The sequence below is a fragment of the Silene latifolia genome, chromosome 1, assembly GCF_048544455.1.
Source record: "Silene latifolia isolate original U9 population chromosome 1, ASM4854445v1, whole genome shotgun sequence".
Taxonomy (NCBI): domain Eukaryota; kingdom Viridiplantae; phylum Streptophyta; class Magnoliopsida; order Caryophyllales; family Caryophyllaceae; genus Silene; species Silene latifolia.
In genome coordinates this window covers 26,735,492-26,763,262 of record NC_133526.1, presented here as the reverse complement: position 1 = coordinate 26,763,262, position 27,771 = coordinate 26,735,492, and the positions used below count along the sequence as shown (strand labels likewise).

General features: G+C 37.7%; 1 protein-coding gene across 2 annotated transcripts; it reads left to right on the top strand.

The window, feature by feature from the left end:
- The first annotated feature begins 20,683 nt into the window (after positions 1 to 20,683).
- Positions 20,684 to 27,771, top strand: LOC141601768 (uncharacterized). Of its 2 annotated transcripts, none has more exons than XM_074422073.1 (9): positions 20,684 to 21,060; positions 22,683 to 22,856; positions 23,513 to 23,894; positions 24,010 to 24,290; positions 24,445 to 24,513; positions 24,647 to 24,703; positions 25,948 to 26,000; positions 26,093 to 26,168; positions 26,393 to 27,771. In XM_074422073.1, the coding sequence occupies exons 1-9, from the start codon at positions 21,017 to 21,019 to the stop codon at positions 27,297 to 27,299; spliced, it is 2,043 nt and encodes a 680-aa protein (XP_074278174.1). In that variant the 5' UTR covers positions 20,684 to 21,016; the 3' UTR covers positions 27,300 to 27,771. The 2 variants fall into 2 exon arrangements, with proteins under 2 accessions (XP_074278174.1, XP_074278179.1); XM_074422078.1 differs by having other exon boundaries at positions 20,803 to 21,060; positions 22,748 to 22,856.

The following is a 27,771-nucleotide window of genomic DNA, read 5'->3' as shown; positions in this document are numbered from 1 at the left end:
GTCGGTTTTGACTCGTTTCAATAATAATTAAAACCGTAAGTCAAACGCAAATTCCGACAAGACCAAAGTTCTTAAACACGAGATTACAAGAAAATTGAGTATTCATACGACCCATTTCCAAATTCGTTTACCCAACGTTCATAAGAATTGTCATTTTCCCCCCGATACGCCCTTATTTCGAAATAAAAAGTTTTACACGGTTTAAACTATTTTTAAACATCTCGAAACTATCAAAATAAATACTTTTCTTCAAAATATAATAAAATTATATTTCTTTGAATTATTTTTACTTTAAATACTTAAATATCAACTTTTATTTGATTAATAAATTATTTTCGAAATATATTAACGGTCCGAAATTACGGGGCGTTACATTGATGGGTTCGGTGTCCTCTATTACTGGTCCCCCTTCCCTTTCCTGTAGTATTTCTTTGGCTACGTAGGGAAGTATTTTGATCGAGTCTGGGTCTTGGTCATCCTCAGTATCATCGTAAATGTAATTGCACTCAAGATAACACAAAGAGTAAGCGTAACCCGATTTATTCATATTAAAGTTTGAGTAAAGTTGAAACAAAGAAGCCATCCGATCCATGGTCGGTGGCGCAAAGGACAAAGATGGTTGGGACATTTCCCGAACCATCGTGACTACTCGAGGCTAAGCTAGGAGAAACAGAGGGAATGGGGATGACGACAGGAGGAGACTCCCTAATGACTTCTCTAGACTTCGACTCTGACTCCGACTCCGACTCGAACTCATCATTTTCTGGTTCTCCTTTGAACATTTCTCCTTCTCCAGTGGTGAGCTTGAAGAGTCTTCCTTGATTGTTGGTCCACTTGATTGATTTTCTCCATCCTTTCTGCTGACTTGTGTTGGTTTCTGTGATTAACGTGGTGGGGTTGAAACGATCGTCTTGAAGTATCATGGTAATGATCTCATCCTGCGCGGCCCTAACAAATCGATCTTCTCCGAACAATAGACTAACAGCTTGTTCGTCTAAGCAAGGTGCTTGACGGGTTTTGACGGTAGGAACCGTCTCTGGAGGGATGAAGTAGCAATCGTGAAAGATCTCGATTCCGGCTAGCTTCCTCTCGAGATAATGCCAAGGCTCGGGAAATCCGTGAAAGAGTTCTAGACTTCCTTCTTCAACAAAGTACCCATTTAGGGTAGGGAGATAGGGTCGCATTTGGACTCCTACATGCTTACGGTTTTGGACTTGAGCGAGCATTTCGAGAACCTCTTCTTTAGTGGGTTTGTACCCTAGTCCAAGTGGTATCCTCTTTGAGTTGCCTTCCTTGTATGGTGCGAAGGTGTTTCTTCAGGCAGGGTTCAAAGGCATTCCAGGGAAGTATCCCTGGGTTTTGAGTATGTGGTTGACCACCAAGTTGGAGTAGGGATCATAGTATAAGGGTGCCAATTCGCTTTCTATGACATTTATGCTTTGGAAACCCACAAGTTCATATACTGGGTCTGCAAGGACTTGATTATTCGACTTCTTTTTGATTATTGCCTTGATGGGTGACGAAGTGATCGTCACTACTTTGCCATTTAGTGGGATCTTGATCTTTTGATGAAGGGTGGATGTTACCGCTTTGGAAGCGTGAATCCAAGGTCTTCCTAGGAGTATGTTGAAGGAAGCTTCGATGTCCACTATTTCGAAGTTAACCTTTCGCTTAATTGGCCTTGTGGCTATGGTTAGGTTAATAAGTCCTACCACCTTTCGTCGTGTACCATCATATGCACGCACACCTTGATTGGTAGGGGTCCAATCCGACTCTTTCATGCCTAATTTGTATGCCGTTTTGAGGGGTATGACGTTGACCGCGGAGCCATCATCTACCAAGGTCATTGGGACATTCTTCTTTAGACAAATTACAGTGATGTAAAGAACTAGATTGTGACTAGCGCCAAAAGGTGGCAAATCTTCGTCTGAGAAAGTAATAGGATTACTTAGCTTTGGTGATTCTTGGAAGACCAAGTTGACTACATCTTCGGGTGTCGAGTTATGTGCTATATTTAGTTGGGCCAAAGCTTGCAGTAAAGCTTGGCGATGTAGGAATGAGCTCGTTATTAATTGCCAGACTGAAAGATCAACCTTTGTCTTCTGTAATTGCTTGAGCAAATGGTCGGTGGAGTTATCTTCGTTGTCATTTGGTGTGATAACGTTGGTTGGACCATTTTGAGTAGTGTTTTGGTATGGACGTCCCGAACGAGTTAGGTGGTCCACATCTTGGTCTTCACCATTTTGGACTATTTCTTTGACTAGGGAGTTCTCGATGAGGTACTCGTCCTCATCGTCGTCGGCCCAAACTCCATTGATTGTAGCTAGTTCCCTCATTCTCATGATTTCTTCTAGTCGTATGATTTGGTCGACTAGTTTATCAACCATGGCGACTATTTCTTGCATAGTAGCGTTTTGAGAGAAGGATAGGGGCATATGCTCCTTGGGTGTTGCGTTGGGATCACGTAAAGTTGTCACCACGTTTTCTAATTCCCAAACTTGTCTATCCACACTCCTTGCCCATGTGATGAAGTCGGAAATGGTAGGGGAGATAGTAGAGTAGAACCCTTCATTTTCGATTGCATGGATTTCGTCTTCAGTTGGAGAAATGAGGTGTGAACAATCTAAGGTAGATTCGTCACTTGTAATCACTAGAACTCCAAGAGGATTCTGAGTGTTGTTGGGTTTACCTCCCGGCGGTATTGGTAGTCGACCATCTTCAATCATGTCTTGAAGCACATTCTTCAACTTGTAGCATTTTTCTGTGTCGTGCCCCTTGCCCCTATGGTATTCACAGTACGAGTTCTCGTCCCAGAATTTGGATTTCCTTTCGGGTTCGGGAGTAGGTCCAATGGGTTGAAGTTTGCCTTGCTTCATTAACCTTTTTAGAGCGTTGGAGTAAGTGTCCCCAAGATTTGTGAATTTCCTTGGTGGGGTACTTTTCTTGGATGGCTCGAGAAGGTTAACTTCATCGGTCTTGCTAGTGGAGCCGTATGAACGATTTGTTGAGCCTTGATATCCTCGACCTACCGTTTTGGACAAGAGTCCTTTACGGATGTCATCTTCAATCCTTGTCCCTAGTACGGTTAAGTCCTTGAAAGTTTTGATATTTTGGTATCTCAAATGATTGGCATAGATGGGTTTGAGATTGTCCACAAACTTCTCCACAAGAGTAACCTCATACGGGCGTTCGACTAGTTGGGTACTAGTCTTCCTCCACCTACTTAGGAAGTCGGTGAATCCTTATTTGTCATTTTGGGTAAGAACCTCTAGAGTGCGCATGTTAACTTGGATCTCGGCATTATCCGCATATTGCTTAGCAAACTCGATTGCGGCATCTTCCCAAGTAGCGACCTTCTTGTGTTCTAAGGAGTAGAACCATTCCTTCGGAATGGTGTCAAGAGATGAAGGAAAGATCCTTAAGAACATCTCGGGTTTGATGCCTTTGATAGACATGTAATCCTTGAAGGCACGGATGTGGTTCAAAGGGTTCTCGTGCCCCTTGAATTTAGGGATATCCGTCATATTGAAGTTGGTTGGCAATTTGGAATTGACGGCCTCATACTTGCGGTTATTCTCCCTATAAATGTCATCCCCTTTAAGGTACATCAATTGCTCCTCTAAGTATTGGAGTCTTTTCTCGGCTACAGTTAGTCCCATGGGAGGATTTTCGTCCCTGGATTCATCCGCGAAGTCACCTATTACTTCACTTTCATGAGGAGGCAACCTCCCCTCTACGGCATAGATCCGGCCCTCGATGGTCTCAAGGCGATCATGGACTTGGTCTTGGGTAACTTGGATTTGGGCTAGCGCGGCTAGGATTCGATCATTACCATCTTGAAGTTGGTGGAGGTTTGTTTCGCTGGAACCAGGCATCTTGAAAACTGGATAAGAGATCGATGACGAGTCAAAACACGATCGACCATTCTAACACACTTGCTAAAAGAAGAAATGTTTTGACTTGTGAAGTGGGTGTATGGCACTTGTGTTGAGTGAGTTTTGAAGAAAGGACGAAAATTTTGAAAATGTGTATCCTAGTCAACTATAGTGTAGTTGTAGGAGTGGACTCGAAGTGAGGTTTTGAAATGGGCTTGTGACCCGGATTTTGACTCGACAAATGGCAGAGTTTCGACTGGGTTTTGCGCTAATCAAATGGCCTTTTTCGAAATTTTGATTAAAAGAAGGATTTTGATTTTTACAAAAATCGTCATGGTTTTGTTTAGAAATGGTGATCACGTAAGGTACAAACATTTATACATGTGGGAAATAATCTGTATACTTCCTTTAATTTAGAAAGATTATAACGATTTAACAAAGATGATCTAAGGTCATAAAATAAAATACATAAACAAAAGTAAAAGATTCAGAAATAACCTTCGGTCCTAGCAAATGTGGCCTAAGAACAATATCAAAATTGATATTCGCCTATTAGTTGCACCCAAGACGATCTGAGATATGCCCTTTGATTATGCTAGAAATCGATCTAAAATTTTCTGTAAAATTTAGTTGTTTTTGTGTTTCTTGTGATGAGAGAGAGGAGGCAAGGTCAAGAAAAAGCATTAGGGTAGAAATAATTCTCTACCTTTCTTTTATACAGACCGAAACTTGGAGTCAATTAGGAAAAGAAAAACTTTCCCTAATTTCGGCCAAGTGAACCGAAATAAGGAGTAAAATTCTCCTTATTTTTGGTCTTTCCAAAAATATATAAAGTGTGTTAAATTGTCATCTAGTGAGAATCGAACACATGACCTCTTGGCTTGTGTACCCTCACTATTACCACTATGACACATTCAACTTGTTGATATTAAATACAACTGATTATATTTAACTACAAATTAACAGATTAATTCGTCCAAACTAACCTTATATATATTTAATTTAAATATAACTTATTATATTTAATTTACGAATTGACAGTTAATTCGTCTCAACTTAATATTATTTAATTTTCATTAAATAATTATCTCATCAACACATTGACTAACTGTTTAGTCATTTTGGGCATCAATGTAATTATATTTCTATAACCACATTTCTCAAACACGTCCTATAGGTGTGACCTTTAGGGACCAGTTGATCACCGCCATCTGTATGATAATAACTGTTGGGGTTGGTGTCCTTAACAGTTAGTGCAAGGACTTATAAATCTCTAAAAGGATCAAAGGGCATACTTTTGGTATTATTATCAGTTGATCCACGTTTATCAATAACGGTTGGCTTGCTAGATAAGTTTGACGTTATTGTCATACAGATGGCGGTGATCAACTGGTCCCTAAAAGTCACACCTATAGGATACGTTTGAGAGATGTGACGGTATGAAAATACTGTCATGTAGATGCCAAAATTGACTAACCAGTTAGTCCGAGTCATTTGACTAATGATAAGTCAAAATGTGATGTTGAGATATGTTATTTAATACGGATTAAATAATAATGGCTAAGGCGAATTAAGCAGTTAATTCGTAAATTGAATATAAGCGTTTTATATTTAATTAAATGTATATTGAATATAATTATACAATATCGTCTTTGTCGGACATGTATTAATGTTTCAACTAATCCGTATTATTAGTTGATGCTTTAATAACCGATAACCGATGACGATTTATAACAAAACCGCGTCATATACATTTTAGCGATTTACGAACCGGACCATGAGCTAATTCTAAAAGGAAGTGGAAGCCCACTTCCCAAGGCCCCTCTTGGTTTTGGCCGAGATTAGGAGAACAAAAGGAGAGCTTCTCCTCTTGCTTAACCTAATCATCATTAGTGAAAAACAATTAGGGTTTCAGTGCAACTTTCTCTGAAATTCCTAGATCTCACATCGTAAAAACCTCACAAGAGATTTCTCAATATTGCAAGTCAATTAGAAAGCATTTCTAGCACAAGGGCATAGTCTCAGACGGTCTTGGGTGCAACAATTAGGAGGGAATCTCTGTTGATTTCTGTTCTTTACGCCGCACTACAAAGGACCCGAGGTTGATTCTTTATCTTTGTCGTTTCTATATTGTATTTCGTTTATGACCATATTTCACATGTTAAATTTACGTTATAGTCCTAAATTTAAAGGGTCTTATACGGATATTACCCCTCAATAACGTCAAACTTTCTAGCAAGCCAACCGTTATTAGGTAAACGTTAATCAACTGATTAAATATACGAAGTATACCCTTGTGAACCTGTAAGAGATTTACAAATGTTATCACACTAATTTGTAGAGGACACAAGCTCCAACAAACTCCCACTTGTCCTCACAAGTGTATGTGCGATAACCGATTCTCATATCCTTTAAAATTTCTCCCACTCAATGTAAAACAATATGCAAATCTGAATTCACAAAGGTCGTATTTTATAAGTGATCAGTATCAAGAGTGGTTTTCCCGACTAGAGAGTAACTTAACTGATAAACGAATCAACATTCGAGCATGGCCATGCATTTCAGTTACAACTCCTCGAGTGGCCCTGAGAAATAACTATACCTGATAAGGGTTGGATATTTTCCTCAACTCGAATCCTGCAGATGTAAGCACAGTATGAAATGACCCAGAAAAAATCTACTTAGCCCGATTACGGTGAGACCGTGAGAAAGAAACCAAAGTCACCCAAAAACTGCCTTAATCTCAAGAGACAGTTGATAGTCAAAAGAATCGACTCTAGGAACACAATGGATGTCCTATCCATGACCTGGCACCGAATGTTTATTAAACATTTAGGACTCCATTACGTTGTCACAAAAAGTTTTCCTACGAGGTATCGTCATAATCTCGTATCTGTGATCGATTAGTCAACCGTTTAACTTATGGCTCGTTGAACCCACCATCAATCGACTGCACAATATAATAGCCGGAGTTATCAGCTCACATTGGCGATTACGGACCAAAACAAATATAATGTAATTCAGTTCACTTTGTGGCGTTCAATGTTGTCAGTACAATCCACATGAAAAACAAAATATTATATATATAAAACGATGAAGTTATAAATAATATATAAAAAAGATAATGTATCAAATCCATAATCAAGTACTACAACTCTGGAACATGTTTAATTCCCATGGAATTAACATGCCCTACATGCTTATCATAATTCAATGGTTTGGTGAGAGGATCCGCGATGTTATCATCCGTCGCAATCTTGTTAATCACTATCTCTTCTTGCTCCACGTAATCACGGATCAGGTGAGCCTTCCGAAGTACATGTCTAGATTTGTTGCTAGACTTTGGCTCCTTAGCCTGGAAAATGGCACCTCTATTGTCACAATAGATGGTGATCGGGTCATTCGAACTAGGAACTACCGAAAGCCCTTGTAAGAATTGACGCATCCATATCGCTTCCTTTGCTGCCTCCGAAGCGGCATAGTACTCGGATTCAGTAGTAGAATCTGCTACAACACTCTGTTTGGAACTCTTCCAGCTGACCGCAACACCATTAAGAGTGAAGACGAACCCGGACTGAGATTTTGAATCGTCTCGATCCGTTTGGAAGCTAGCATCTCACAGAATCGGTTGCGATAGCTTAGTATCGCCTCCATAAGTCAATACCCAATCCTTAGTCCTCCGTAAGTACTTGAGGATATTTTTTACTGCTATCCAGTGTGTTTCACCTGGAGTCTTTTGGTACCGACTCGTCATACTCAATGCATATACCACGTCTGGACGTGTGCATATCATGGCATACATGATCGATCCTATTGCTGATGTATAAGGACCACGACTCATGCGCTCAATACCTTCAGGCGTCGTGGGTGACTGAGACTTGCTCAACTGCATCCCAGTCGTCATAGGAAGGTTCCCCTTCTTGGAGTTGGTCATGCTGAACCTCTCAAGAACCTTATCCAAATAAGACTCCTGACTAAGTGATAACATCCGTCGTGATCTATCTTGGTAGATACGGATTCCCAAAATACGTTGTGCCTCACCCAGATCTTTCATCTGGAAATGGTTCTTCAACCATTCTTTAACCGAAGAAAGGAGAGGAATGTCATTCCCAATCAAGAGTATGTCATCGACATACAATATCAAGAATACAATCTTGCTCCCACTCGACTTGATATATAAGCATGGTTCTTCGACCGATCGACTGAAGCCATACTCTTTTATCACTTGGTCGAAACGATGATTCCAACTCCGAGAAGCTTGCTTAAGTCCATAAATGGAACGCTTAAGCTTGCATACTTTCTTAGGATGTTTAGGATCTATGAAACATTCGGGTTGCACCATGTACAACTCTTCCTCCAAATAATCGTTTAAGAAGGCGGTTTTTTCATCCATTTGCCAAATCTCATAATCATGAAATGCGGCAATCGCTAAGATTATCCGAATGGAATGTAGCATGACTACAGATGTAAAAATCTCATCATAATGCAATCCTTGCACTTGAGTGAAACCTTTTGCCACAAGTCGTGCCTTATAGATATCTGGTTGCGCGTCTACAGAACGCTTTATTTTGTAAAGCCATTTGCACTGTAGAGGTTTTACCTTATTAGGTAAATCAACTAGATCCCATACGTTATTCTCATACATGGAGTCCATCTCAGATTGCATGGCTTCAAGCCATAGCTTTGAGTCGGAACAGGCCATAGCACCTTTATAGGTTGCGGGTTCATTACTTTCTAGAAGTAAAACATCATTCTCCTCGACCATACCAATGTATCTGTCCGGAGGATGAGAGTCTCTACCCGACCTCCTAGGTTCCTCAGGAATATTAACCGTATCATCAGTTGGAGGTACAGCTTCCTCCATCTGTTCCTCGGTCGTTGGTTCTGGAATCTCCGACAGCTCGAAGGTTCTATTACTCGACTTGTTCTCGAGAAATTCTTTCTCTAAGAATGTCGCACTAGCCGCAACAAAAACTCGATGTTCGGTTGGCGAATAGAAGTAATGACCAAATGTTCCTTTTGGATAACCTATAAAGTATGTCTTGACCGATCGCGGGCCGAGCTTATCCTCGTGTCTCCACTTGACATAAGCCTCGCAGCCCCAAACCCGAATAAAGGACAAGTTAGGTACCGTTCCCTTCCATATTTCATATGGAGTCTTGTCGCTTGACTTTAGACGGACTTGTTAAGTATAAGAGCGGTGACAAAGAGCATAACCCCATAATGATTCAGGCACTACCGTGTGACTCATCATGGATCGAACCATATCAAGTAAGGTTCGATTTCTCCGTTCGGACCCACCATTTAATTTAGGTGTTCCAGGTGGAGTTAATCGTAGAGCGATTCCACGAGTCTTTCGGTGTTGATCAAACTCATTTGAAAGATATTCGCCACCCCGATCTGAACGGAGTGCTTTAATCTTTCTACCCAGTTGGTTCTGTACCCTATTCTGGTATTCCTTGAATTTCTCAAAGGACTCACTTTTATGCTTCATTAAGTAGACATATCCGTATCTACTCAAATCGTCCGTGAAAGTGATAAAATATCTATAGCCATCTCTAGCGGTAATTGACATAGGTCCACATACGTCCGTATGTATGAGTCCTAATAGGTCACTAGCGCGCATTCCAACACCTTTGAAGGAAATTCGAGTCATCTTGCCAATGAGACATGATTCACACGTGCCATATGCAGAAAATCCGAATGAGGGAATAGTCCCATTATCGACGAGTTTCTTTACGCGTTTCTCATTTATGTGTCCCATTCGACAATGCCATAGATAGGTTTGATCTTTGTCACCAACCTTTAATTTCTTATTATTCATGTGTAATACTTCCGTGGTTTGATCTAAGATATAAATTCCATTCATGGAAACTGCTTTGCCATAAATCATTTCATTAAAAGAGAAAATACAACTATTATCCTTTATTGAAAATGTAAAACCGTCTTTAGCAAGTACGGAAATTGAAATAATATTCTTAGATAAACTGGGTACATAGTAACAGTATTTAAAGATAACTCAAAACCACTAGGGAGTTGGATTACATATGTTCCCTTCGAGGCAAAGAAGCAACTCGTGCTCCATTCCCGACTCGCAGTCCACATCACCTTTTTCGAGAGGTATGATGTTCTTTAGGCCCTGCAAATGATTACACAGATGAGAACCACAACCAGTATCTAGTACCCAAGTTCCGAAACTTGCATGGTTAATCTCAATCATATGAATATAAGATGACATACCAACAGGAACGACGCGGCCTGCCTTGATGTCCTCACGGTAGACGGGACAGTTCCTCCTCCAATGTCCAATCTTGTGACAATGGTGGCACTCTATGTCACCGCCCTTGCTCTTTGTCTTGCCCTGTGAGCCACTAGTCTCACCAGGCGCACTCTTACCGTTTCCTGGTTTCTTGAACTTTGGCTTACCTACAGTTAGGTCGCCATGAGCCTTGCCCTTACCTTTACCTTTGTAAATCGTGAGAACATCCTGCTTCACGCTCCCACTCAATTTCATATCCTTCTCGGTCTGTACAAGGAGGGAGTGTAGCTCATGTGGACTCCTTTTCAAGTCATTTATATAGTAGTTCGCCCTGAAAAGGGCAAAACCATCGTGAAGAGAATGAAGCATTCGATCAATGACAATGCTCTCACTGATTTTACAATTCATTGCCTCCAGCTTCTCGACATTCTCAATCATGTGAAGAATGTGTGGGCTAACCGGTTGGCCCTTCTGGAGTTTCGCATCAAAGAAGCAACAGGTATGCTCATATGTAACGATTCTCGGTGCCTTTGAGAACTCGTTAGTGAGCGTGGTGAAAATCTTGTTTGCACCTTGGGCAATTAAGCGTCTCTGCAAATTGGTTTCCATTGCAAAGATGAGTACGTTCTTTATCGCACCCGCTTCCATAACGAAATCACTATAAGCGAGTGACTCGTTGACTCCTGCATTTGGGCTTGGGTTGACCGGTATTGGCTCAGTTAAATACCTGAGCTTACCGTCAGCAATGGCAGCATTCCGTAGTGCCGCCTCCCAGTCCGCAAAATTGGACCCATCATTTTTCAGTCGAGTGGACTGATTCATTTGGTCCATGAACATTTTAAGCTAGGACGAACGATCTAGTGTGGCACTAGGCATTGGGATTGCGTTATTTCCAGCCATTTGTTGTAACAGTATTATTGATAATAAACGTGTTCTACACTGCGAAAGAAGAATAAAATAATAAGCATGTGCATCGTTTTTATTTTAAGTCTAATGAACTAATGTCATAACGCGAAGACTCAAAACATTTATACAATTGACCTCCCTCAAGAATTATATAAATGACCCCAAGACTCAATTCTCTGTAAATTAATAAGCTAACCTTTTAGCTAATTCTACCGTTAGAATTATTGGTCGATAAATTTCTGTAAATTCTATCTTTAGTCCATTATAATCACGAGAAACTCTTCGGACTATGATGTTGAGGTAAACTAAGTCAACACAACTACTTACCCAACGTAGAAGGAGACATATTAGGCCTACCGATGAAGAAGGGATTCATAGATGTTTGCCCTTATAAAGACTAATCTTAATTTCCGTTTTAGAGGAAGATCCCATCAACTTTATTTAAATTCATTTTAAGTGAACTATAATCTAGCATGCGAGAATGATTAAACTAAAGTGATGGCTTAAAGTCTGTGACATCTGCATGTCCATGAAAACTAACATACAACCTATATGAGTCAATCTTCATGCATTTTAGTAGTAGGTGATTTGGTTTTAGGCGGAATATGATGCAATTACTAGCATGTGAATGAAAAGCAATAAAATGAAAAACGTAAAAAAAACAGTAAAAGTCCTAGTGTGGCCTATCCTATCAAAATGAAAAATAAATACAAGTTTGGAATCCATCCTTGGACCCGAGAAGCTTGTCTTGATGTTCCATCTTGATCCATGTAGCGGGAGTGAGCTTGAATCTTCATCTTTAGTCTTCTTTGAAATTACAATAAATAAAATTACATAATTGACCTATTAATTACATTCTAATTTCAAAAACCCAAAACTAAAATAAAGGAGATTCGAGATCTCATAATTACATAAAAAATCATGTTTTCTTCATTACGAAAACATAATTTGACTAAGGCCACACTAAGTATTACAAATTACAACCGATTGCAAAAATTAAATACGTAAATAAAATTCATTCATTCGATTCATTCAACAAAATTAAAAGCATCAACTAAAATAAATTAAACATACATAATACAATACATTAATTATGTTGATTAATTTATCCAAACCACCTATTTAAATTAAATTAAGTGACAATTCCGCAATTTAATCACATTAATTTCATTTCAATCCATATTAAACTTGTAATATGAATTCTATTCGTCAAAATTTTAAACCGCTTTAAAATAACTCGGTATCTTTAAATTGTGAACTGATTCACAATAACTAATTGGCCAAAAATAAAAAAATAAAAACAAAAACCAATTAAAATTGGTTCGGCTGAAAAAAATAAACAAAATTTTTTTTTTTTTTTAACAGCTACCTCACGGCTGATCATAAAAAAAACAGCCCCTTCCCTTTTTTTTTTATTCGGCAATTAAGAAAAAAGAAAAAAAAACTTTCCATAATTTTTTTTCCGGAAAAAAAACTTTCCTTCTTTTTTTTTCTGATTCGGTAATAGAGAAAAAAAACCTAAAAACGTTTTTTTTTCACGGCATACCTAAAAAAATTGAGCCGTCAAAATAATTTTCCTTTTGCGGCAAAAAGCCCTAAAACAAAAATTGATGAAGAACAAAGTTTATAGTTTTTAATAGAACATGGTTTAGCAAATGAATTAGCAATCATGATTAATCTTATATGCTAAAACTATATAGTAAAAACAAGTTCTTGTATCAATGACATGATGATACTATATCTATTCTAACTTAATCTGCATTAAATCAAAATTTCCCAATAATTCATATGATAATTTTAACCGATTAAAACAATGATATGATCAAAAGAAATTGAATATAAATCATCAAACAAAAGGAAAAACGAAAAATAAAAAAAACAGGCCGAAAGAAAAAAAGGTCTCGGCTAAAAAAAATTTCAACCGAAAAAAAAAACAACGAAACCCTAATTTATTTTCTCGAAAATTAGGTTATAGTTTACATACAAATTTTATGAAAATCATCAAAATTAAAATCGTGGCCTAGTGCTCTGATACCACTTGTGGGAAATAATCTGTATACTTCCCTTAATTTAGAAGGATTATAACGATTTAACAAGATGATCTAAGGTCATAAAATAAAATACATAAACAAAAGTAAAAGATTCAGAAATAACCTTCGGTCCTAGCAAATATGGCCTAAGAACAATATCAAAATTGATATTCGCCTATTAGTTGCACCCAAGACGATCTGAGATATGCCCTTTGATTATGCTAGAAATCGATCTAAAATTTTCTGTAAAATTTAGTTGTTTTTGTGTTTCTTGTGATGAGAGAGGGGAGGCAAGGTCAAGAAAAAGCATTAGGGTAGAAATAATTCTCTACCTTTCTTTTATACAGACCGAAACTTGGAGTCAATTAGGAAAAGAAAAACTTTCCCTAATTTCGGCCAAGTGAACCGAAATAAGGAGTAAAATTCTCCTTATTTTTGGTCTTTCCAAAAATATATAAAGTGTGTTAAATTGTCATCTAGTGAGGATCGAACCCATGATCTCTTGGCTTGTGTACCCTCACTATTACCACTATGACACATTCAACTTGTTGATATTAAATACAACTGATTATATTTAACTACGAATTAACAGATTAATTCGTCCAAACTAACCTTATATATATTTAATTTAAATATAACTTATTATATTTAATTTACGAATTGTGATTAATTGTCTCAACTTAATATTATTTAATTTTCATTAAATAATTATCTCATCAACACATTGACTAACTTTTTAGTCATTTTGGGCATCAATGTAATTATATTTCTATAACCACATTTCTCAAACACGTCCTATAGGTGTGACCTTTAGGGACCAGTTGATCACCGCCATCTCTATGATAATAACGTCAAACTTTCTAGCAAGCCAACCGTTATTAGGTAAACGTTAATCAACTGATTAAATATACGAAGTATACCCTTGTGAACCTGTAAGAGATTTACAAATGTTATCACACTAATTTGTAGAGGACACAAGCTCCAATAATACAAGCATTATAACGGGATGCTGAGTGCATTTAAAAGGGGTTTTGGTTTAAAGGGTGGGTTGCCATACCGAACCATCAAACCCGAAGTCTGTGGAGAGGCTCGTACCAAACAAGAGTAAGGTCGATTCCTAGTCCATTTCCTCAAGTAGTGAAGGCCCTTGATACAAATAAGAGTAAGCATCATGGTATGGATGACGTCAATCGCTATCCATCCTTAGGCCCAAATAAGAATTAGGACCGTTTAGACGGGACGATTGGTCGAATGGGTTGGGTTGGGCCTAGGAAGGCCGAATAAACGATCTAGGAAGACCGAGTTATGAAAACCGACAATTGTCTTGTACAAACTATTCCCTAACCTTGTTCAAGTTTCACCCTTGGCTACACGTAAGTGTATTATCCCTAGCGGAGTCGCCAAACTGTGGACAGTGGAGGGCCCACGGGGGCGCTTGGGAGGAAGAGAACAAGCGTTTGCATTTTGTTGGAGTCGCCACCAATTTTTATGGGAAATTGGAACCGTTTGAATACCTTGTGCCATGTCAAGACACAAAGTAGAGACATGAACACCAAGCAATCGTTACCCTTAGCATTCTATGTCTAGAATGACTCTCGTGGATGCCAATGAACACGGATGTTCACAGAGATCTGGAGTAAGGGGTGAGGGTACGTATTAGGAAGCTCTTTTGATCGAACACCTAATCCAGCCCGCCTCGATAGCGGCCTCTACTAATGATTAGGGACATCGTCTATACTCGATATATCGTCGGTTATATGCATGCAATGCAACATCCAAGTTTTAATCCTAGCATGTGAGAATTAGGCTAAGTCGGTAAACACGTAATTAGCAAACAATTGGGTCGAAGTAGGATTTAATGTTCAATTACATGTGAAAACACACAAATGATACAAAAAATATGATAAATACAATAAGAAAATTACGAAAACGAAAATTACAATAATTACAACGGATTAGGTGATTTATGTCGAAAATACCATTAAAACGGATAATTTGAGAAAAAGAATAAAAGAAAGAATTAACGAACAAGTCAGAAGGTGATAATACGGATAATAGTTGATTATACGTAAGCTAATTAAACTAGGTCAAGCAACAACGGAGTTCAGAGACAGAACTCATCCTGGAACAGGCGCAGCAGGACTGCGCCCTCTGGAAGAGGCGCAGCAGTTGCTGCGTCTGTTCCAAGGGTGAGTTCTGGCTGTGAAGCCGGAACTGCAAATCGTTAATGTTAATTGGGTTAATTTAATGATTGATTACGATATTTACTCGGATTAAAGTGATTAATAGATTATTTACATGTGATTAATGGTCATAAAAGCAACAAAACATGGATGAGACGGAATATTACTAATTAATTACATGAACGAATGATTGATTAGTGACATGAGTGAATGAAATAAACTAAACATGACGAATTAATGACAAATTAATGACGAATAACATAATAGACAGATGAAAATATATCAAAGGTTGAGTTCCAGAAACTCAATACGGACAAATCGAATTTCTATAACCCGGATTGAATTTAATGACGAAAACCCGCAAATATGAGATTATAAGGGATTTAAGCCGAATTTAATGACGAATTAAACATGTGAATGAATAATAAATAATATACATGTGAGATTAATATGTTGTATCGAAGAATTAATAAAAACAAATGAAGAAAACGAATTACAGAGGACGAAGGAAGAAGAAAGGAAGCAGGAACTGCGGCAGCCTCATGAAGAGGCGCAGCAGGAACTGCGCTCCTTCGAAGAGGCGCAACAGTTGCTGCGTCCTTTCTCGACGGTCTGTCTTCTGAAAATCCGTAAAAAGAGGTTTTAAAGCACGGTTTTAGAAATCGGTTTTAAGAGGTATTTTCGACCTAAACCTTAAAATTGATGATACAAAAAGTAAATAACAATAATAAAAGAGAGATTTATACACCCTCAGACTTACATGTTTGACGAAACGAGATGAACTAAGATATCGATTAGCGATGCTCGACTCGAACTATAATGCAAATATGAAAGTGCCCTCGTAAGAGGAAAACGATTAGATTAATTAAGTTGATTAATGTGGAGTTGGTCAAATTGGTCGGTCATGCAAACGAGGCTGGTACTCAGAAAGATCCGAGCTTACGTGGTCGAATGTTCAAGCACGTAGACGCCAAAAAGTAAGAACAAAGGTCTAGAATGCAAAGGGAGAAGAGAAGGGCGGACACTCGCGTGAGAAATATGAGGAGCGAAGGCTTCTATTTATACTAATCACGTGAAGGAATTAGGGTTTCGGAGAGTCTTTGGAAGTGAATCTCGGAAAGATATGGAAAAGATACGAAAATTACTCAGAAAAGGTCCTGGGAAGAGGCGCAGCAGTCACTGCGTCTCTTGGAAGAGGCGCAGCACCTGCTGCGTCTGTTCCCAAGTGGTTTCCTCCTGCGGAAGAAAGATTTCCGTGTTTAAGTTATGGTAGGACGGAATAATTTGGTTTTCCTTAATATCTTATGTGAATATTACGGGAAATTGTTTACCAAAGGATAAAGATTGTGAAATATTTATAAAATATGGAATAGAAATATCCGGAACATTCCAGAACATTCTGACTCGGGATTTAATAGTTATCAGAAAATGAAGACGGTTTTAGGCCCGGACTCCAAATGTACTCTAATTACTGTCAAAACGACCGTATCGGCACGTAGATGACAACTAAGAGGTAGACATTAGTATTTGAGCAATCACTTGACGATAAACTTACGAACTGTCACAAATCGTTCCGCGTAGCAAACATGCGGCCCAATCATCACCGGGTGGTTTGCGAGAGGTGCATAAATGAGGTATCTACAAATTTCAATAATACTAAAAGCAAAACATACAATACTGACTACTTTCCTAATAATGTCAATTAACAAAAACTAAGTAACATGAGTAATTTTCATTTTAAATATCTAATCTAATTAACATTAAGTCAAATTATAATTTTAAAAACATTAACATTACACAAAATTTAACACTTCACAAAACTACTACTAACTATTACTAATTAAGCTAATACTAACTACTACGAACTACTACTAACTATTACACAAAATTGAACACTTCACAAAACATTACAACAAAATGGCTTCTATCCTAATTCAACATGCATCAACACCAACTACTACTAATTAAGCTAATTAAACTAATTAAACAAAAAAATTAATTAAAAAGAGAATAAAAATACCTAATTAAATTTACTAATAAGTAAAAAGGAAGGATGAGAAAGAAGGTGGAGGGGGATGGCGGCGGTGGTCGGCGGCGGTGGTGGACGGTGGCGGCAACAACCTATACAAATAAAAACAATAAGGAAAAGGAAAAGGAAAAAGAAGAGAGAAAGGACAAACCTGGGTTGAAGATGGTGGTGGTCGGAAGGAGAGGAGGGTGGTAGTGGTGGCGGTGGTGTCAGATTTAGTGTTAGGTTTTGGGAGAAAAATTGATTTGGGGAAAAAAATGTGCAATAGAATATGACGGGCTGTTATGCGAGTTTTCGATATTTAAGAAAAGTCCTGGCGGAAGAACCGTCAGGAACCCGTGTTTTGAAACATCATGACGGAAATTCCGTCAGGATGTTTCAAAAACACGGATTCCTGACGGTTCTTCCGTCAGGACTTTTCTGTCAATTATTGACGTTGCGGCAATTATTGAGAGGAAGCATCTGACGGAAATTCCGTCAGGAAAGTCAACAAAATGTTGACTTTCCTGACGGAATTTCCGTCAGATGCTTCCTCTCAATTATTGGCTGATTGTTTGATTTGTTTGAAGTCTACCTTTGACGGAAATTCCGTCAGGAATGATACAGTTACTGACGGAATTTCTATCAGAATATTTTGACGCCTTTGTTTTTTTTTAACGCGCCAGGATATACTGACCTATTGTGGCGAATATTCCGTCAGGATAGAAGTACTGACGGAATATCCGTCAGTTTTCCGTCACCGGTACCAAACATCTAACGGCTTTTTATTTCCGTCAGTTTCCCGCGTTATTTTTGTAGTGAACGCTGCGCCATGACAATAAACAAGTTAGGGACAATCACTAAATCATGTTTAAATTTATCTGCTGAAACCAATTTTTATTAATGGCCAGCTTTATGTAGAAGCGTCAAGAATAATGTCATCTGAGAGATTAAAGTTCTACATCGATGATAGAGACCAAATGTATCGAGGCCACAAAAAGGACATTGTTTACAAAGAAGTTTGCACAATTTACCAAATTAAGATGCCGTATAATATATTTTGCAAGAAGTTTTTAAGGATAAGTAGTCAAAGACCATTTCGGCTAAAAACTAATGGTGCTGAGACAATAAGAATGGTAACTCTATAATCCAACTATATCTCTGAATGTACAACTGATATAGTTAAATACCAAATGCCACAACGATTTCGTTGCGTTTTTGTTATAGGAACTGATGATTAATCTGTCCACATCTAATTCAACACCTGAAATTTTGTTTGCTCCCATTTTTAGCATAATTTGACTTTTTGTTTAATTTAATAGTTTTCTATTACCAGACCATGGTAACTTAAAATAACGTTTTCAGCAATGCCATAAAATATATACTACTAACTGACATCAATATACTAACTTGGTAACACAACTATTTTAAAAAATGACATAAACTACTAAATGATGTTGTCATTAATGATACTACTAGGTGCCCGTGCATTCTATGTAATAGAATCAGAGATATTTTGATTGTGTTTAAAGACTACTAATTCTATTACTCCCTATACCAAACCAATGGTAACACTTACCTAATATGACCATACCGCACCAATGGTAACATTCCTTATTTGGCCCACAACATTACAAAGTTATCCTTATACCTTTTTGATATTTACACAAAATGCGATTACATACCCCACCTATCAACCCACAATTAAACCCACAATTACATACCCCACCTATTTTTTTTCCCTCTTTACCCCTGTTTTTACCCTCTTTTCTTAAAAACCCCATTTTTTACCACGTTACCATTTGTCTGGTATGGAGGGAGTATAATTCAGTTTGGATTTGATTTTGCGAGATGTTTATAAGGAATAAATACTCTTAATTGTAAACAGTCAAGGTAAAATTCCGTTGTAAGAGATCTAACATTTTCTCTTAACGCACTAAATATATATAATTATGATGCTTGCTGTTTTTTGTAACATCATTCAGTTTTACGAAGTTGTAAAATAATTTGCAAAACTCATAAAGACATGTCTCTCTTATTAGGTGTTCATATTGGTGAGCTCCACCATACTGGTTATGCCTGTAACAATGAAAAAGCTAGCTACATACTAATTACTATAACTATGTCACATGATGTTATACTAATCGTTGACAAAACTTTTATGCTAAAAGCACTAATAATTCATCGGTTATCATCTACACCAGTCACAATTTTTTTTCAACAATGACAACATAGTAGGACTTTTTTATAACTTAAGAATATATTTTTACAGATAATCCTAATGTGAGTCTCGTGCATCGCACGAGCTTTCCCACTAGTTTTATTTAAATTCTAGACATTAAACCCAAAAAAAATAATTACAACAAAATTCATAATTTTTTATGCTCAAAAAATAATAAAACAAAGTTCATAATTTTTTTATACCGTACAAATAGAGACCACATATAATATATACTTTAGAGTTCGTTCTAATTTTCTGTTAAAGTAGGGCTGCAAGACCTACGGATAAACTAATAAAATCATAAATTAAGTCTTGTAAATAGGTTAAGAAATATATATTTATATTTTAATGTAGGAACTAGCTCTAACTAGGGCTACAAAAAGAGTTTTTTTGTCAAATACAACCTTTAAAAAAACGTTTTTTTTCCAAACACCACATTTAAAAAAAAAAAGTTTGTCAAATACAACCTTTAATAATTTATTTTTTGTCAAACACGACTTTTTGGCCGCTTGCAATGGGATGACTTCCAGTCTATATTTGAGATAGCAAACGAGGTCGGTTTGAGGTGTTCTTAGACTCGTTATAAAGGTGGGAGTATAGGCTTTCTAGGAGTTGTCAACAAGGTAGCCAAGGATGGCTTTATGTGGGGTCGATTGGTGTGTAAAGTAAGGCTGGTCGTTATAAAGATGACATTTGACCACCGTGTTGACAACCGCTGGAAAGCCTGTACTCCCACATTTCCAACGAGTTCAAGTACGCCTCAAACCGATGTCGTTTGCTATCTCAAACATCAACTGAAAGTCACCCCATTACAAGTGCTCAAACTTTGGCCAAAATGTTGTGTTTGACAATTTTTTTTTATTAAAGGTAATGTTTGGCAAAATTTTTTAAAGGTGGTGTTTGGAAAAAAAAGTTTTTTAAAGGTTGTGTTTGACAAAAAAATCCTAAAAAAACAATTGATGAAGCATAGTCTAAGGCGAGTAATTCTACCGTCCTCCGGGAGGACGGTACTCCTCACTCACAATCCATTATAATATTTCACTTGGGTGGATTGTGTTTGTGTGTAAGGAGTACCGTCTTCCCGAGGACACGGTAGAATTTTTGGTCTAAGGCCGACAAAACTGATGAGTCAGGTGGTTGAAATAGCAACAACAGCCAGCACCACTAAAATAAATCAAAGATGACACGACTCACACGCCACGACAACATATCCATCATTATTCATTCACTCACTTTAGAGCCACGTACATTTCCTTAACCTCATAATACGCGTAAATCCCCTTTTTATTTTTATTTATTTAATTTAATTAAAAATCTTCTAAATCTAAAATAAACACACACACATAATCGACGCTGCGTTTTGATTTTTCCCTCCTTTATCGCTCTTCGATTCCCTCTATTTTTCGCATTTTCGCTTTCCTTTTTTAGTTTTCTCTCCTAGATTCTAGATAAATCTTCAAGATTCTCCTTCAATTTCGAATATTTTAATTGTTATTGGTTACAAATCGTATAATTTCTGCATTTTTTTCCGTCAATGGTGCTTCGGCTCGTTGATAATCTCATCGCAATCACCAAGGAGTAAGTTTTTCCTTTCCTTTCCTTTTATATATATTTTTATTTTTTGTAATTGTTGTATATTTTGGAGGTGATTTGTTAGTATAGTTGATTGATTGTGTGAATTACGCAAATATTGTGAATTATAGATGTAATTTAGCTTCGAGGATTCGTGTAATTTGGGGATTTATGCATGATTAGATTAGCTTAGTTGAAATGGTAGATTGGTAGGTGAATTTAGGTTTAGATGAGTGATTATTAATTTAGACGATTGAAATTAATTTGATTGCGGAATTTGATCTTGACGAGGGAGTTTGCGATCGTTATGGTGGATAATTTAGAAGGATAATTGTGTAGGTGGCTAGATGACGGGGGTTAGATTTTAGGGAAATGAAAGCCGTATTGGTTTGATAGGGTTTGGAATTTGGATATGCGGGTAATATTTTTAAGGAATTGTGATGACTTGGGGTGGTAGGTGAAGTGGTTGATTTGTGTACATTACGAAATGATCTCGAGTTTGAATGGCTGGGATGGAAAAGTGTGTGGTGAGTTTGAAGTTTGGTATGTACCAAGGCCGCATTGTATGTGAATATATAGGGAGAGAGGTACGGATTTGGTAATATCATTGAGGAAGGTAAATGTAGAGTGGATGATCGATAAAGTAGTTTATTAGCTAATGAAGGTTATGGAGATCTGACTATCTGAGCGAAGAAATAAAGATAAGGGTGAAGAAGATGAAGATTGATGGCTAAGGAAGCTAAAGGTTAATGAATGAACAAGATGTGGAGTGGATAGAAAGTTAGAACTAACAAAAAACGAACAGAATTTGCTACTTAAATTATGGTAATAGACTCCTTGGCTGATCTTTTTGAAAAAAGAAGGGCACCATAATACCATATAGAATTCGAAAAAAACACAAGTGCTGTTGATAGAATTTCCCTAAGTTTTAACTCATTGATGTGTATTGTCTTCTTTATTGTGGGGAATACTTAGTTGAGGCAAATTTCATTATGAATGTTAAAAACATCTCTACGCTAGTGTAAAGTTACGTACATTCAATTCCACATACTCATAACTCATCAATCTCTCATACTCCCCATCTTGAAGCCTTTGAGGAACTTGGTGGTGATGTTTTTTGTGTACATTATACATCATTACTTTGCCTTAAGATAGTATACTGGAAAGCATTTTAGCGATTTAGAAACATCGCATGGGCGATTAGGTTAAGCTATGAGATATTAGGTGACTTAATGGATTATTGAAGATAATTTTGAAGGTTCTTCAACTTTTATATTAGGCCTAGGGGATGTTGCAATTGAGGTCCCAAAATTTTCTTTTATTTATTACTGGTCGCCTGGTGGGCGAGATTGTTCGTTCAAGCAAAGTTATCTACTTGCAGAGTTGAAGCAACTAGATGTGCATTAATCTTAGGTTAGTTTTAGGCCGAGACAAGCTTGTTATCACAGTCAATACCTGAAGGTGCATGTAAAAGGTGTTAGACTGTTAGTTGCTGTCATCACTTGATCTGGGCACCTTGGACTTTCTCACCCTGGTTTTGTTTTTTCTTTTTCATGTCAAATATTAACATAAACTTGTGTTTCATACTTCAGTGAGTTGTCGTGACAAGTTGTGACATTCATTTGCAGGTCAGTAAAGACATTTACTTATGAATCCTTGAACAACATTGTCAGACTAATAAATGGTATTTCAGCGATTCTTCTGGCAATTTTGCCGGGAAAGGCTACTATTCTGGAAGGTCTTCAAGGATGGGAGCTACGGCCAGCTTTTCGTGGACCTCGACTTCCACGTTGGATGGGGAAGTAAGTGTCTTTTCTAAACATTTACTTGTAATATTTGCTCTTACGGGTTGAGTGTAGCTATCAATAGCTATATCACTTTCTCTTCCATTAATCAGGCACCCTTTATTGTAGATTTGCTTATTCCCCCTTCTTCGCTTCTTGTTGCTCTAACTAATTATTGTGTGGATAACGGTTACTGTACTTCTCAACAAAAGAGAAGAGAGATAAAGGTTATGAGGGTTGCTTAATATGATTATTGATTCATGGACAAAATTGGATTGTCTGCTACTTGTGGCCTAGTAGAGGAGCACTTAGATGTTTGCCGCTGCTGTGGTAGGTTCTGGTGTGGTACTTGGTGGTTGATATTGGTGGTGAGTAAGGGTAATGGGGTAAGAGAATGGGATACCTAGGGTAGGGTGGGGATGCATTTTGGGGAAATTGAGGGTGATCCTAAACCTGAAAACGAGTAAAGGGTATGTCAAACAAACAACATCAAAGGGAATCAAATCCTTTCCCTTCCCTGAAATCCCCTTACCAAACGCCCCTTAATGTCTTTAAAAACTCCTTCCTCGCCTATCCTAATAATAAGTCGCTGTTTCAAGTTAGAATCCTAAATTAACATAATTTTCATGATTTGTTGATGTCACTTGGTATTTACTATATTGTTCTTCTTGCAGTGGTGTTTCATCATTCAATCAGTTGATCCATGAATTGTCCGTAGATTCTGATACATCAAGTGTAGATTACTCTTCTGGGGAGGAAGATGGATACTCATCACCTGCTTCTCCTAAATCTCAAAGTTCGCGTGTGTCTTGGACCAGCAGTGTTGCAGAACATGATAAACACTGGACCGTGGTTGGGTATTTGTTATCGTGGATTTTCTTTCCTGTAAAACTTCTGCTGGGTTTGCCTTTTTGGCTCTATCGTCTTCTCTTCTTAAGAGGGAATAGCTCCCCTCCTATTCAGCGCCCTCGGCATCTCCAGACTCCGAGAAAATTGCAAAGCTGGAAGGAACATTTTGTTCATCGTGCTACGGATCGCAGGCGAGGAGTTATAGAGGTTTGTGCATTTTTTTATTCAGTCTGTATTATTTTTCATGTGTCTTTATGTACAAGTGTAACTCAGAAGGCGATTAGCAGAATGTTTCTCTTACATTTACTTGTTTTCAATCCAGGATCTTTATCTTGGTACTGAAATTTTTATCGAAGCAATATTTGATGCTGTGCACAAAGTGGCCCATTTTTTTCTGTCTCCTTCAGAAGCTTTCAGGGTTCTATCAGGATGGGCTTTCCCTAAGCAGCACTTTCCTGATAGTGCTGATGCTCATGAATCTGTTGAGACAGTACCTACAGCTGTACTTGGAGAGAATGAGCCTGCTCCGACCGAGAGGAAGGCTACTTTTCATCCATTGAATACAGATGCTCGAACTTGTCAAGATGTTATTACTGAACTTGGGTACGATTTGTTTATCATGTTGGCTGCTCATGGTCCGAAACACACATATTGGCTCTTTCTAGTTCTAGTATTGTGTCTTAATTCAGTTTGTTTATTGAACTTTTGATGTGCTGTTAATTATGCTCTTTTGTGTTTCTTATATTTCCAATGTCAGATATCCTTATGAAGCTATTCATGTTGTTACAGAAGATGGTTATATTCTTCTTCTTGAAAGAATTCCAAGGTGATTGCTTGTTCACATTTTTGTCCAGTTTTGTCCCTTTTTGTCCATCTTTCCTTCTTTTTAGGAGTTACTTTTAACAAGGTTAATGTGGTATAAGTCCGCTTTTTTATTGCTGCAATTCATGTTTTTTCAGACGTGATTCGAGGAAGGCAGTTTATTTACAGCATGGAGTGATGGATTCATCAATGGGGTAAGGTCTCTTCTCGTATTTATTACTAGAGAAGTAGTGATAAAGATTACACGTTTTGCATGGTCTTGATTATTATATATAGGCGCACTTGGAATAATTGGATTGTGGAGATAGAGCTAATGTTTTCTGCCCGACTATCTTTCTGATCTTGCCATCTTCTGCATCTGTAAAGTTTGGAATGCGCTAACTATCAATAACTTTTTGGAGATTTATGAAAAGCTGCGTTGTTGTTTCTCTATTTGACTTATAAATTAGTCTACGCTAGTGTCAAAAAATTAAGCTGGCTCATTTTCTGTGAAATGCAAGAATACAATGTAGGCCTGGCACATTACCTCATGACCTGATATTTGAAGGCTCAGTCTGTAATGATGTCAGCATTTTGCTCAATGAAAGGGCACTATACATATTTCTTATATGTACTGGTTGGCTTGCATGAGATCATAAACACTTTTTTTACGAGTGCTAATGAAGATACTGATGGCTGTTCTGTGAACTGCATGCATCTATGATATGCTTGATCATGAAAACTTTTTTTTTTATCATCTCATTTTCTTTCCCTTTAAAGTGCAATTTTCTTATTTTGTAGACAGAATGCCTGCAGTAGCCTTTGTTTTCGAGGCTTAAGTATGGTAAAAAAAAGTCATGTTACTCATGTATGTGGCAAAGTTAAATAATATGATGAGTTGATATAGAACCATGCCCGCATATCAACTTAAAGATTAATTGCTTGCTTATAAGGAAATATAAGTCAATAAGTAGATTGATACTGTCTCATGAAGTTCTAAGGAGAAAAAAGAGTTCATATATCAGATGGAACTGTGGAAGTAAGAGTATTCTCATTGATTAAGTAAAGTATTCTTATTGATTAAGTAGCCCACTTAAAAGCTTTATACAGCAATGACGGAATACTTTCAACTGTTCGTTTCGAGGGAGTTAAAATTTTGTATGCCAACTTATTGTGTTGGTTGTGGTGCACTAGCAAACATCAGTTTGTATTTCTGTTGTGTCTTTGTGCACGTTTCATGATCATCAACTTAAAGATTGACCTAAGCTTTTCTTTTTCCTCGTCCTTTGTTATGTCTTAGTTGGTACTGCTAAGCACATACTAGTGGCCATTTGCGGGGATGGGGAAGTTAAATTTGTCTTTGCATGATGACATTTGCACATGTATGATTATTTTCCCCTACATTTGTGCAATCACACAACCTGTCTACTCCTGCCTCTAACACAGTGTTTCTGTTCAGTTGGGTGTCTAATGGAGTAGTGGGCTCTCCTGCTTTTGCAGCATTTGATCAAGGTTTGTTGTACTGTTGTATATATTTTACTCTCTATGTAATGTTGGGTACGATTTTTGTTTTTGCTTAAGAAAATAACAATATTGTGCTTCAGGGTATGATGTTTTCCTTGGTAACTTCCGTGGTTTGGTTTCAAGAGAACACGTCGACAGGAGTATTTCGTCAAGACAGTGAGTTCTTTTGCTATGCTTCCTATCAATATTTATTCTTTGTTATTATTATTACAGTGCCTATTTGTTTCATCAATTGAGTGCTGGTTGGATAAGGTCGCTCGCATTTTTCTTCAACGAGTGCAAATTAGATGTTACATTTTGTAAGCTGTAGTCGGTTGAGATTATCTAGGATGAGATTTTAACTAAAATGAGGAAAAGACTAATTTGTCGATATCACGTAGGTATTGGCACTATTCCATCAATGAGCATGGCACGAAGGATATACCAGCTATGATAGAGAAAATTCATCAGGTGAAAACTTCAGAGTTAAAGTTACGTGACCCTGATCTTGATGAAGCAAACAGTAATGGTCAGCCATATAATCTTTGTGCAATATGTCACAGCTTAGGGGGTGCTGGTATTCTTATGTATGTTGTTACACGCCGACTGGAACAAAAACTTCATAGACTTTCTAGATTGATATTACTATCACCTGCCGGGTTCCATGCCGATTCAAACCTTGCCTTTACCCTAGTCGAGTATATGTTCCTTGCACTGGCACCCATCATGGTAAAGATAGTGCCTGCCTTTTATATACCTACTAGATTTTTCCGAATGCTACTTAACAAATTAGCCCGGGACTTCCACAATTACCCTGCTGTAGGCGGTCTGGTTCAGACCCTGATGAGTTACGTTGTTGGAGGAGATAGCTCCAATTGGGTAGGGGTCCTTGGTTTACCACATTACAACATGAACGATATGCCGGGAGTATCATTTTATGTTGCGCTTCATTTAGCACAGATGAAGAGATCAGGCAAGTTTAGGATGTTTGACTATGGGAGTAGGAACACTAATATGGAGGTTTATGAGTCTCCGGAGCCTCTGGATTTGGGGGAATACTATGATCTTATTGACATTCCTGTTGATTTGGTGGCGGGTAAAAAGGACAAGGTTATTCGTCCATCGATGGTCAGAAAGCATTACGATTTGATGAATGAAGCAGGAGTAGACGTATCATATACTGAGTACGAGTACGCCCACTTGGACTTCACTTTCTCTCACCATGAAGAACTCTTGGCCTATGTCATGTCACGACTACAACTTGTAAAATCAATCCCAAAGGATGACTTACATGAGCATTCTGATTGATTTAGATAAATGCCAATCATTTTTCTCTCCTGTGAAAATTACTGTTATATCTTCTTGTGTACATAGTTGCAGCTGCGTCTCAGTTTTTCATTACCGATTCAGCTTCATTTCTTTTGGTCTTATCGGAAAATGAAGCCTTAGGATTGTTCCATGAGTAGCAGATAGATTTTTATTTGAAAGCTGCAAATGGGGCTCTCCGCCTGTATTTATCCTATTGCAGTCCCTCGTGTATGGAAGGCGTCAGCATTGTCTGTGAGCTGATTTCCATTTTCCGTCAATAGAGAAGGGGGCTGGAATAATAGATGTACACGGCTTTTGTTATTGTTCTTCCACCTTCGACCAACTGTTTTAATCCTAGGCATGTTGTGTTGGTACTGGTATAATATTTGTGGTGGTGTATTTGGTAGTGTTGTACAAGTGTTTCTTCCAAGTATGACAAATATTATGTGAACTTGAGATTATGTTTCTCTTA

Excerpts from the sequence above, each read along its gene's own strand:
- LOC141601768 (XM_074422073.1), top strand. The coding sequence starts at position 21,017 with ATGGTGCTTCGGCTCGTTGATAATCTCATCGCAATCACCAAGGA. Across the intron at positions 22,857-23,512 it reads CTTCCACGTTGGATGGGGAA|TGGTGTTTCATCATTCAATC; the intron begins GTAAGTGTCTTT and ends TTCTTCTTGCAG. Across the intron at positions 23,895-24,009 it reads GCAGGCGAGGAGTTATAGAG|GATCTTTATCTTGGTACTGA; the intron begins GTTTGTGCATTT and ends TTTTCAATCCAG.